Here is a 13,351-nt window from a genome sequence, read left to right as displayed (position 1 = left end):
TGTATGGATTTCTGTCCAAGGAGGAAGATTGGAAAGAAGTCGTTTAAACAAAGGACGACATTGTTTCCTCATATCCTTGTAGAAATCAGCAACATAATTGAGAGATCCTAAGAACCTCTGCAATTGTTTTTTATTAAGAATGACATCAGGAAATTTGTTAGCAAATTCAATGGCTCTTTGGATTGGCCTGATTTTGCCTTCAGAGATGTCATAACCAAGGAATCTAATCTTGGTTTGAAACAATTTAATTTTTGTTGCCGAAACAACAAGACCATTGAATCTAATGATGTCAAGAAACGTTTGCAAATGTTTCCAATGTTCATCAATAGATTTGGAAAAAACAAGAACATCGTCGATATAAACGATGGTGAAAGTAGAGAACGAATTGAAAATATCGTTCATGATGTTTTGGAATTCACTGGGAGCGTTTTTAAGGTCGAAAGGCATGACGTTCCACTCGAAATGACCAAAAGGGGTAACAAAAGCAGTCTTATACCTATCTGACTCAGCTATTTGGATTTGCCAAAAACCGGACTTAAGGTCAAACTTGGAAAAGACTACAGCATCACTCAACCTATGAATTAAGTCTTACTTATTGGGAATAGGGTATCTAATCCATTCTAAGACTTTGTTCAATAGTTTGTAATTGATAACTAGACGAGGGGTACCACGTTCTAGTTCTGCATTTTTCTGAACATAAAAAGCTGGACAAGACCAGGGTGACTTGCTATTCCTGATAATGCCTTTATTCTGAAGATCTTTAATCTCCTTTTGACAATATTTCAGCGTTTTGCTATTCATCTAAATAGAATTGGCTTTTGTTGGAATATTGGCTTCATTAAATCCTTTAACGTATGGGAGAGAAACTATGTATTTCTTCCTATACCAAAAAGCATTGGGTAAATCAGAACAAACATCTGTTATTAAACGTTTGTTAAAAGCATCAATTTTTGAAATCAAAATGGAATTAGATAATTGTTCAGAAATCTTTTTGTATTTGATTTCCTGTTGGAGGAAATTCAGATGTTTTTGTTTTGCTAAAAACAAAGATTTCTTGCTTTTATCCGAATCAATCTCAAAACGAGAAGCAAAATGAAATTTTACTTTCTGACCAAAATGGTCGGTAGTGATACCGTCTTTCTCAGTCATGAAAGGATATAAAGAAGAGATAAAAGGGATTCCCAAAATCACTTTGTCAGACATGTTTTTGACTAAAACAGAGGGAATCCTAAAACAAATATTATCCTGGCAAACATGAGCATTATTGGGCTCATAATTAATGGTCATCTTTGAACCATTTGTCGAGAATAATCTTTCAGTTGATTTTTCAAAATATTTGCTAGGAATGAGTCCTTCTTGAATGCAATTCAAGTCTGATCCGGAATCAATCATAGCAACAACAGAGAATTGAAAATCATGAGCAACAATAATATTAACTCGGGAAAATCATTTAGGAGGAATGGTATGACGAATTAAACAAATCTGGTTGTCGGCAGGTAAATCCTGTTGACTAGAACCAGCCTCGGTCTGCTCATTATCAGAAGAAATATCTTGATCAAGTTGTTTGTCAATCTTGATTAATAAAAATTCTTGTCTTAAAACTTCATTCTCAGACTTGAGGTTGTTTATTTCAGATCTGAGATCTAGAATTTCTTTTTTGACAGAATTTATTTCAAATTGTAAATCAGAAACAGAAATATCCTTGAGTTTTTTCTTTGAAAATCTATCCAAGGTTTCTTGAAAATTAACCCTTTGATTAGAAGGTTTTGTATCCTTTCGGACCACTACTTTCTTTGGCTTTAGGAGGTATTCTTCCTTAAGCTCAGGGTTAGTAACTTGAGAAATTAAGGTTAGCAAAAGATTCTCATTTTCTTCATCCTTTGTTAAGACATTGATTGTCTTACTAGGAGGCTTACAACAAGTAGAATTACAATTGCAACCTAGCTTCAAGTCAGAGGGATCAGGAGTTGTAGCTTCAGAGTGATATTCTGAATCACTAGAGCTATACTCAAGAATCTCCGATGATGAGGACGAATCTGTTTCTAGGAGTCGAAACAATTCTTCTTTATCATTGAGATTAATATCCATCTGGCTAAGCTTCTTTTTAAAAGTTTTGGCCTTCTTGGGACATTTATTTGCAAAATATCCAGTCTTGCCACATAAGTAACATTTTCCAGAAGTATCATCTTTGGAATTTTTGAAATTCCTTTTCTTAGAAAATGGTTTGGAAAATGGTTTTTTATAAGTTTTCTTATAAAATTCATCACGGGGTTTTCTCCTGAAACCACCATGAGGTTTAGCAATTTTGTGCTTTCTTTTAGATGAAGCAATACTAGGAAGACCGAATTGTTCACAAAAAGTGCCCATTTCGTATTTGGCCTTCTTACTATTTCTCATCTGTTCACGAAGCATTCTTTGATCATAACACATACTAATGCCAAGTTTCTTAACAATACTGAAGATATCACCATAAGTGTAATCCTCATAGTTAAGTAATCCATCAGCACCAGTAAGTTCTTCCTTGACTTTATAAGCAAATAGACGAGGTAATCCATCAATAAATTTCTCCTTCCAGTAAGGCTTTTGACTGTCGTCCCGAAGCATTACTCGAGAAATAAAAACATCTTGATACCATCTATAATCTGACATCTGATGACATCTGAGATTATTCAACTGGTCGCTCATACGACTGGTTATATTAGACGGCGTTTCAATAAAATGTTTTAAAATAGTAAAAATCAAAGTGTTGATACTATCAGGCTGAGCCATCCCAATAGTTTCATCAAAAATAGGTAAACCTTCCTTATTGCATTTTACTGCATGTTGGATGGCTTCCCTAGCGTCATTGGTAAGATACTTATCCCACCAATTCCTTAAAACACCGGTAAAACCTTGTGTTAAAATTATAACAATATCTGATTGTCTAATGTTATTGTTGATATAAGCATTAGCAACCATTGACATCTTACTCATGGTATTGATGATTTCTTGTTCAGAGAATCCATCAATATTCCATTCGTAAACTTTGTCAGCAGAGTAAGAAGATTGGTTTTGAAAAACTTTTTCTTCAAACTGTAAATCAGGGGGTGTAGGCCTGGAGTACCAATTCTTCGTCAGACTCATTGGCTTGGGTCCTTTTGAAGAGAATCTGGCAATTTCCAGGTTTTGAAAATTCTTTTCAATTGAATCAATATCCTTGTCTTCAGAGGACTCTTCGCAAGAAGATTCTTCTGAAGTTTCTTCAAGAACAAGTCCATCACCATTACTGTTAAGAGTACTAGTAGAAGGTTGTTCTTTCTTTAGATCAGCAAGTAGTTGATCAATTTTATCCAAAGTTTTGACCTGAGGATTTTTAAAATCGATTTTTGGCCTATCTTCGGGTAAACTAATCAAAGGTTTTTCAATCTTTTTCTTTGGCTGATCTTTAGAGAAGACCAAAGGATAATCATTTTTAAAAACAGGAGGAGAAGTAAAAACAGGTTTCTCAACCTTTTCTTCAATCCGATCTAACTGATCTCCGATCTTTCGAAGAGCAAGATTCGCAAAATTGTTTTGGGAAATAATCTTTTTTGCTTCTTTCAGAATCTTGTCTTTTTCTGGATCTTTTGAAACAGCAGTATCAGACAGTTTGAAGGGTGAAGCAATTACTTCCGATCCTTTAAAAGGAATAACAACAGTCTCCAAAGGAGGATGACTGGATTGGATCACAGTCCTTCCTTCTTCTTTGACAAATTCATTTTTAACAACATTCAACGTGTTTTTTGAAACATAAGTATTTTCTGCAAAATCTAGAAGAGAAATATGCTGCTGGAGCCTATTCATTTCTTCCTTCCATTTGCGTTTGACACGTTTTTCTAAATCTGAAAATTTTGCAACATAGGCTTTTCGCCTTCGTTTGTTTTCAGAAGAAGCAAAATCTTTTAATAAAACGGGTAAATCAATTTCAAAAGGTTTGCTCAAAACATTTAAACTGTGATGAACAGGTGGGAAAACAGGTGTAACTGGAACTTGCATATCTGAAGCAGTTGGAGACATAGAAGACGTATCTTCTTTGTCTGCTTCTTCATTTATGTTCTGGTTTTGTGAAGAACCAGTTTCTCCTTTTGCAGAATAAAAAGCAGAAGTAACTTGAGAGGAAGTAGAAATTCCTTTCATTTTTAAAGCAGGTTTAACAACAGGTTGGGCTGTTCTTACAGAATCCTCAAGAAATTGTTGGAGATTAATATCCTTTCTTGGATTGTTCTGAACAGGACCAACAAAACTAGATCTGGAACCAGCAAAAGAATTTCTTCTTCTACTACTGGAGGTTTCAGATTTATCAAAGGAAATTTTAACATCTCCATTGACATATTGCTGGATGATGTCAACATCAGCATTCGTAGCAATATTTTTTGGAGGCATAGGCATTTCTTGTTCCAAAATCCATTCATTAGGAAGAGAAATCTCATCCCAATAAATCCTTTTTGGAATTTTAATATTCACATCTGAAGAGCTACTCTGGATCAGAAGAGTATGCTTTCCAGAAGGTTTTGCAATGGCTTTTGGATCTAGATTCGTTTTTAAAAGACGATAATAAATCCTGAAAATCAAAGCAAGGGGTTTACTTCCTTCAATCATGTGATATCCAGAAGTTAAAACATTTAAAATCAAACATTTTAAAATATGTTTGTCATTTAAAGACAAAGTAATATTTGGAAAACAATCAAAATGGACTGGTCCTTCAGAAAGAGAAGACTGGACCATTCCGAAAATGCTATCCTCGAAACCGAGGAATCTGCCATCTCTTAAACAAAAAAGAACAGAAGCATTGATGCCTAACCTTGTTAAAGGTTTAGCAGCAATTTACACAGAACCTATGTGAATATATTTAAATCTCTCATTTCTGTATTTTTCAATATCCTTGCTGTCAAGGAGATAGCATTTTTCATGGGATTTATATATACTATAGGTTTGTTCGACTGTTCGAACATTCAAAGTATGTAAAAAAGTATTTTTTAACCAAGTGGTTTTATAAATTGAAGATGGTTTAATATCTGGGATCTTCCATGACCCTAGATCAAGAGATAGCTCTTCTCCGTAAGAGCAATCTTCTTCATTCACAATATCAGGAGGCAAAGTCGTCCTGGAACTAATTGAGGAATTACTCCTCCTCATCCTAACAGGTTTTGATCCTAATCTACAGGGAATGTTGCATCTCAAAGAGGCTGCGAACTTTATCTTGGCTGGTTACACGTTCCACCCAGTATGCCCTGGACGCCTACCCCGGCTGGAAATGGGACTTACAAAGGTGCTTGGTGCAACTTAGACTCGACACTGAACCACCTAGTGCAGAAACTCCCGCACCCGGTAGAAGATGATCAAAACAAGATAGAAAAAAGAAGAATAATGTGCAACAATTAGATACCAGAATGGCTCTGATACCATTATGGAGCTCTTGTCAACAGACTGACTCGAGGGGCATGCCGCCAGGTTGCTTATGCCTGACCAACCCTAACTCCAAGCATGAGGGACGGCTTTCCCCGTCATGGCCCACACCCGTACCTACCAAAGCATACGCGCCCTAGCATTTAACAGGCACGCACCTGCCGCAGGAGAGCCCCTCCGTACCCAACTGGGAGAGTGAGAGGATCGGCAGTCTATTAAGGCTCTGATACCATTATGGAGCTCTTGTCAACAGACTGACTCGAGGGGCATGCCGCCAGGTTGCTTATGCCTGACCAACCCTAACTCCAAGCATGAGGTATATATATATATATATATTTTTTTATAAGTAAAATAAGTATATATTCATCCAGCCAAATGTCAATTACAAACAAATGTTCTAATGCCCTCATCCTAATTAGGTGGGAGGCTATAGCTGAAATGGTGGCTTTCTATAGATCATCGTCTCTCTTCAGCTTTCCCCGTTGACAATTGAAAATAAAGGTATTGCAATAGCATCATTGAAGATAAGACATAAATACAATACGAAATACAGGAACTCTAATTGTTGAACTGATATTATGACTTCTATGGAGCTGGATAATCCTCTACAGTCTAACACTCCCATTTCTACTACATTGGAGGCTAAAAAGCAACGAAAGAATAGGATAAACAATTACAATAACAGATTATATAAGCAAAGGATTTGACCAGAGGTTGACCCATCTGCTTGCAATAGATATTTCCAGAACATTGGCAATCTAATGAGATGAGCATATTCATTAGGGGCCTATGCACTTCTGGCGAACTTCTTTGCAAAATATAGACATGCAAAGTGCATTTTTCACGATAGGATGTTCAACTTGATCTTACCGACTAATGCTCATGCTTCACCCGTGCTTTTAGTATTCCAGGAAGAGGTGGCGAAGCGGGAGGCCTAACCGTAGTGTTTGACGCTGAAGGAAGAGGAATCTGTGTTTGATGCACACCCGACATGCTAGAACCTTCGCCTCCATCTGCAGAGAAATTGTGCACCATATCATCAACCTGTGGTCTTTCACAAAATTTCATTGCCTTTAGAACGTAGTTGTCATCGTGGAGCTCAAATGGGGTGCTGTAAGACCAAACAAAATGAAATAGTTAGTAACCATTAATTGTCAGTGGGAGCTGAAATTGCAAGAAATATTGCATGCTCAGATGGCTCATTACCTGTTGAAGTCAAAATGCACCAGCTGCATATCCTCTGATATTTCAACCTCGACGGTTGCATGAGGTCGTGTCTACAGTTCTCAAATATCAGGAAAATAAATAAATAAGGCATGAGAAAGTAACTGGAATATCTAAGACAGGAAAGATAAATGTCAACAATTTTACAATACACTGCAACTCATGATACATGCAACGAATCTATTTGTTCAAGAATAACAACTAAATCCTTAAAAAGCATGGAGAAGGTGTCTGTGTGAAGGTAATTGGTTTGAGCAAGAAGTAATTGGCCCAACTACTCCTAAACCTTTAGTAGGATTTCTTATACAGATTTGGGGAAGGCATTCATAGCAAAATTTAAAAATAAATAAATAAATAAATAATAAATAAATAAATAAATAAACAGTAGCAACTTTCTAATCACTTCACAGAATGGAGATAATTATGTACAAGGTAAATGGTGAGAAGAAGTATACCTGAACAAGAATAAAAGGTAAAGCCACACCTCCACTTGGAGCATTCCCAGAGCTGTACAATTGCTCATTTCGCTGTATCAGGTTCTGAAGACCTATGAACTTGATGGAAGGAGATAAGAACCAGCGAGCAGACATAATAAGTAGCTGTTATCATGTTCTTACCCTTTTTTTTGGTTACTTTACTGAACTAAACAAAGTTAACTAAAGAGGATAGAAGAAAAAAAACTTTTTTTTTATAGCCAATCAAGAAATTTTATTCATAGAAATAGGAAAAGCCCAGATACACAGGTAGTATACATGAGAAGCACTTAGCTAGAGGTTACAATCGAAACTAGAAGGTCATGGACACTTGGTCCGTACAAACTATGGCCCCCGCCCATAAGAACAATGACTTAAAGAAGAAAATTTTTAGCCCCCGCCCATAAGAAAAAAAACTTTTCACTGAAGCATGTGGTATGAACAAATTCAAGCCCAAGTAATGATATGCATAACTGATAGAGAATAAACAGATAGTCATACTTGTTCCTCCAGTTCTTGCAAATATGCGGCTTTCTTTTCAATTCTGTTCCTGAGTCCCAGACGCTCTGTCTGCATCCATTAAATTTAAGGAGTTGTAAGCTCATATTGAATCTAGGATAGTGATTAGGAAAAAAAAAACTGCAGTCAGACCTTCAATTCTTCAATGTCGTTCAGGCTAGTACGAGGCAGACCTTTCCATTGTATCTCTTTTTTATCCTTAGAAATTATATCCATCGCCATGAGAACATTCAGGGCATCATACACCCTTCTTCGAATGTTTTTCTCATCATATTGTTGCTGTCAAATATAAGTTCAAATTACAAAAAAAAAAAGTTGCATCCTTAAGTTGTACTTTTACCCTTGTACAATTGGACAGATGGAAAACATATGCATGGATAAAAAATAGCAAACCTGATCTGGGGATGTGACACTATTGCCAGGATCAGCAAACTCTGCCACAAGTTCATCTGCTACCTGGGTATTACTTTACAATCTTAGAATGATTTATGGATTCTTATAAAAAAAAAAAAACTGATTTATGGATTCCATGATTAGTGGTCGATAAATGGTAAAGAGAATTACAACCATTGCATATATGTGAAGGTAATAATGAAAATTCACTAAATGTGGACTGGAGAACTGGCTTTCTAGATGGGGAGTATAAAAACTTCGAATGAATGCTCTTCATGGGTATTTCAAGAAAATTCCAATGATCTAAAAATTTGGATCATCCACAATTTTGCTTGGCAATGAAATACAGCTTTCTTTTTTTCGATCAGTAAATAAAAATTTTATTGATGATAATAGGCATAGTCCAAGTACATGGGACATATAGAAGAGTGACACCTTCTGGAGAGGTGAAAAGAAAGATGCCATGGTGCACATTAATATGCTCAACCCCAAGATAAAAACCTGGTAGTTAATAACTCATCCAAACAATTAATTTTCAAATTCACATATTCTCACTTATAAAAATGAAAAATTGAAGACTTTTAGAAAATCAATGATTACTCAACTTAGAATGTTTCTTAATAACAACCACAGACACCTGCCAATTAAAAGGCTAAACTGAAAAATAATTGTGACAGTTTGTGAAGGTGAGAAAAAGAAAGCAATCTGGCTTCATTAAGCATTGTTTCCCAAACTTGAATGCCATTAACTCAGGATCTATTGTAAGCATTATGCAGAAGGTTAAGTGACAATTGCATTACATTAATGTAAATGAAAGGAGTAAAAACAAAATCCTCATTATTGAATTGCCAAATGCATTTCCAATGTGTATGCTTCAAAGATCTAATTTCACAAACCAAAGGTCCAAAACAAAAGAGCGAGAAGATTTGAAGGCAGCGGAGTGTTCACCCCAGTTGCTGGGTGTACGCATACGATAGAGATAGATTGAGAGAGAGAGAGAGAGCAAGAGAATCTTATTTTAATTTCAGAAAGTTCACATAAATTAAATGCACGATTTTAAGGCTTGCAAGCACTCAAAATTCTTATACAGGTACAATCAGAATTTAGTAGTCATTGTGGGATTTCATTGATGCTATAGAAGTTAAATGCGCGAAAATGAAATGTGAAATACACTACTCCTCAAGAAGACGATGTCCATATGCATTATTAATATTGGGACAGTATAGTTATCAAAGTATATGGAATTACAAAGTCTATGCGCATTATCACGGGGAAAAAGAAAGTTGCAAGGATGTACTGAAGGCTTCAACATTCAACTAGCCCATCACGTCTTTGTGAATAAGGAAAATTTTTCACGCACTCAAACACCCAAACTCCCTCATCTATTCACCCTTGGAAGTGGAATTTGAATCATTTCCATGCACAGCCAAAAAAGAAAGTGACTTTCAGCCATAAATAACCTGGCTGGTACAATTTTGGGTACAACAGCAACAACATTTCTAAACTTGTTATAGATGGCTTCCCTTTCCTATATTGTGGGCTATTTACTGACAGTGAATAAAGTACCATGTAATAGTATGCAGTCATTATTTTTCAGAACAATGCTTCTTATGATTATCGGAGTTTAAATCAGAGAGCTTTAAAACACCCCTCAAAATGGTACTTTTACCACTACAACTGACAGGTTAAGGAATGAAGACTGCCTTAAAAAGTAAACATACAACATAGCAGGAAAGAACTAACAAGTGAGTCACCGACAAAAACCAGAGTTCCCAGCTCCACACAACAAATAGAACAGTAGGACCAAATACAACAGTAGAACAGTAGGACTATTTCAATTCATAATTCCAAGCTTAAATTAGCCTCCATCAGGAACCGGGACAATCAGAACTTGATGAAGTCTTCTGACACAGGATAGATATTTCCTTATTTTTCCGATGTGACATAAAAGGATTGCCAATTACCAAAGAATTCCATCTTTAGCAGGTGTGCATCAACATGAACAGGCTCTGTAACGCTCCAATGGAACATCATAAAGTGCAAAAACTTCTCATTCCCAAACAATGTGGTATCACAATCTCCTCACTTATATTCTCGACGTCCTCGTAGGGCCAACCTTTTGTAGGTGACACTGCTCAAGTCTCACATTTCTAGTTGGAATAGGCTACAATACCATTTATAACACCCCAATTGAAGGCCCAAGTCATATGGTTTGTATTTCAAAATGACTAATCAATGATACAATTGGAGCCACAATGGAAACTTTATAAAGAGCAAGAACTTCTCATTTCCGAGCAAAGTTTTTTTAATCTCAGCATTGGGTGTCTGGGAATAGTGTTCCAACTAATCCCAAGAGTGCACAGGCCCTCGGCAAAAAATTTCCCGCAGGTGCAACTCGGATAATTCAAGGGTAAAATCCCCGAGTCTGATGGCCCCTAGAGATTGTATGCACCAAAGGGGGTTTGAAACTTAGACTTGGGAGGAGCATATCCCCAAGCCCAAGGCCTTTACCACTTGAGCCAACTCCTAGGGGTTAACCATTTCCAAGCAATGTGAGATCCCATACACTACCTACCCTTACCACTTATCTAAATACCTATCACTTATCAAAATGGGGTATCACCGGCTCAATCATTTAATTGCTTCCAAGCATAGTAGCATTTGGATAAAATACATAAATAGTTTGTTAATACAAATAAGCACTCATACAATGAAGATTATAACTTCCACCAAACACGATAAGAAAAAAAAATAATAGAACGACTAAAACAAATCACCTAACCTCATTGTAAGTAGTCCTTCCCTTGCTTTCCACTTTCTCACACACTGAATAATACCAATGAAAATTACACACAACATCAGTCAGATTTTGTCATCAGTGACTCTTTCTTTAATCAAGAGAACTAAAAAAATAATCTTGCCCCTAACTCATCTTAAACAAAGCCCATCCAAGGGATAGCAAGCAAATGAGAATACTTTCACACGATAAACTTAACAGCTTGTCGGATTGGCATATTTGGAGGGAACAGAGAGGATGCAGGAAAGGAACCAATCCTACTCATTCTCTGCATTTTCTAGAGTGGAAAACTCCACACCACCTAAGGCATTATTTTACCCATCTTGCTCTTCACTTAAAAGTGGGCGGATTTGGGCCAAAAGGACAAGTTCCAACTGTTATTTTTCCACAAACACCAAAATACCAACAGCAGAAGAAGGGAAAAAAGGTAAAAGAAAGAAAAGAACAGAATCGAATATATATATATGTATATATATCCTTTATTTACCATTGTCTACAATATAAGATAACTATTTAGATCACCTTTCCCTTCTAAACATCCAGACAACAGGAGAAGAAGTCCCCATCTTTTCCGCCTTGTTAGGTTACACACATGAGATGATATGAGAGTTGAAAGTTGGATAAAATATTGTTAGAATATAATTTTTTAATATTATTTGTGCTTTGAAATTTGAAAAAATAGAATTGTTTATTGTATTTTGTGTGAGAGTTTGGAAAAGTTGTAATTATTAGATGAGATGAGATGGTTTGTGTAACCAAACGAGGCCGATCTCCCTAAGAACAGATCCTATCCTCCGCTCTTTCTCCCTCCCAGAATACCAAGCATTAGTGTGCAATTTAGCCTCTTAAGATTAAGTATTTGACTGTGTTATGCAATTCTTACCTAACTACAATCCACAACTTGAGAAGATTATAACAATTTATCGAGGACAAAAAGATCAATGAAAATGGAAATATGAAGATGAATCTGATACCTTTCATGCTAAATTGGCGGAGTCCTCTTCCACTCTTATCACCTCCAACAGCGCGTTGCCCTCTCTTTTTCTTCTTGCTACTGTTTAGAAACTGATACTCAGTAAGAAAGTTGAAAAAAGATGCTGCATTTTTTTCATTATTTAAAAAATTAAAAGTAAGCTTTTACTCATCAAAAGAAGTATTAAAAATTTAAACAAAATCTTTGAAGAAACATCAAGCAACTAATCATCGATTATAACTACAGATTGAAAAAATTCACATCCACATTTTTGGCTTTATCAAGCTCACTTTAATGGGGCTCTCATGTACACCTCCCAAGTACTTGGATTATGCTTTCTAAAAGATTATCAAGCTCGTTCAAGTCTAAATGATGTCAAATAGATGATCCATCTTAATAATGTACACAATTGTGGTTAAAGAAAAACATGATTTTTGTGGACGTTCTCAATAAGAATGCTAAACAAGTTAAGAATTTTAAAAATTACACATTTGGGATCCAAACATATCAAAAACATAAAACCTTAGACCCTCAAGCATAAAGAACCCCAACACACATTAAAATTCAGAAGAACTAAAAAGGTCATTAAATTTGAAGTCAAATAATTTAGACTCACGCAACAGCGCCTTGCGATCCTGCGTCATCGCCTTGGATGTCGAGATGGTTTAGTCTAAACAAAGTGCTGTCACTGGCAGGTGTAGCCATCGTCTGCTCGCTCCGGCTCGATGGCGACCCTATGCTCCGACTGGTGGACACCGATTGACCCGAAATTGAGACAGCGCCACGACCTGGTGGATCCTCCTCCTCATCCTCTCGACTCAAATGCTGGTTCCTCGTCCCCATGGCGGCTCTTTCCAGTAATTATAGTTCCTACTCCCTAAAATTAAACAAAAAAAACTAATTTAGCCAGAAAAAGCAGAAATAATTGGTTTGGAGGAAAACCCAGATGAGAAACTGGCCACATAACCCAACATTTAAGAAATATAGTGATTAAATGAGAAAAAAACAGCGAAATTGTGAAGTGTGGTTGGGTTCAGAGTGAAACCCAAAAAAGAGCCAACCTCGAGGGGAAGTGGGTCTGGAAGAAGTAAGAGGGATGGACACCAGGAAAAGACAGAAAGGGGGCTCTCTGCCCTTGTGTTTGTGTGGACAGAAAGTGAAGGTTTGTTGAGTGGGTTTTGGTTTTGCGTCGAAGGATTCAGCAAAGGATGGAGGTAGTGGGTATTGGGAGCAGGTAAATGTGGCTATCAAAGAACAAAGGTCAAAGGTTGAAGGAGATGAAGCCAACTCGGAAGAAGAGGTAGAGAAAACACCAGGGTTCAACTTCAAGCGCACGGGAAAGAGGGAAAATAAATATAGCTTGAGGGTTTCGTTTTGATATATCATGTAGTTACAAATTTTTCACAATAGTAAATTAGTTAGGACTTTGGTCAAAAAATGGTTCAATAAAAAAACTTTGTGGCAACTAAACCCAAAAATATCACATAATTAATACAACAAAATCTATGATTTTCCGGTCTAGGATATTAATATAGATTACATATTCTA

The 13,351-nt window shown here is 36.4% G+C and overlaps 1 protein-coding gene across 2 annotated transcripts; it reads right to left on the bottom strand.

Moving 5' to 3' along the window:
- Positions 1–5,913: 5,913 nt before the first annotated feature.
- Positions 5,914–13,132, bottom strand: LOC108980577 (transcription factor-like protein DPB). Of its 2 annotated transcripts, none has more exons than XM_035684677.1 (10): positions 12,865–13,132; positions 12,420–12,680; positions 11,805–11,884; positions 10,816–10,859; positions 8,034–8,096; positions 7,773–7,919; positions 7,623–7,691; positions 7,104–7,202; positions 6,631–6,701; positions 5,914–6,535 (listed from the first exon to the last, which is right to left on the bottom strand). In XM_035684677.1, exons 2-10 carry the CDS (start codon positions 12,644–12,646, stop codon positions 6,298–6,300), a joined length of 1,038 nt encoding a protein of 345 aa, XP_035540570.1. In that variant the 5' UTR covers positions 12,647–12,680; positions 12,865–13,132; the 3' UTR covers positions 5,914–6,297. The 2 variants fall into 2 exon arrangements, with proteins under 2 accessions (XP_035540570.1, XP_035540571.1); XM_035684678.1 differs by having other exon boundaries at positions 11,805–11,881.
- Between the last annotated feature and the right edge of the window lie 219 nt (positions 13,133–13,351).

The sequence above is a fragment of the Juglans regia genome, chromosome 13 (assembly GCF_001411555.2).
Source record: "Juglans regia cultivar Chandler chromosome 13, Walnut 2.0, whole genome shotgun sequence".
NCBI lineage: Eukaryota > Viridiplantae > Streptophyta > Magnoliopsida > Fagales > Juglandaceae > Juglans > Juglans regia.
This window is presented reverse-complemented; position numbering and strand designations above follow the sequence as displayed.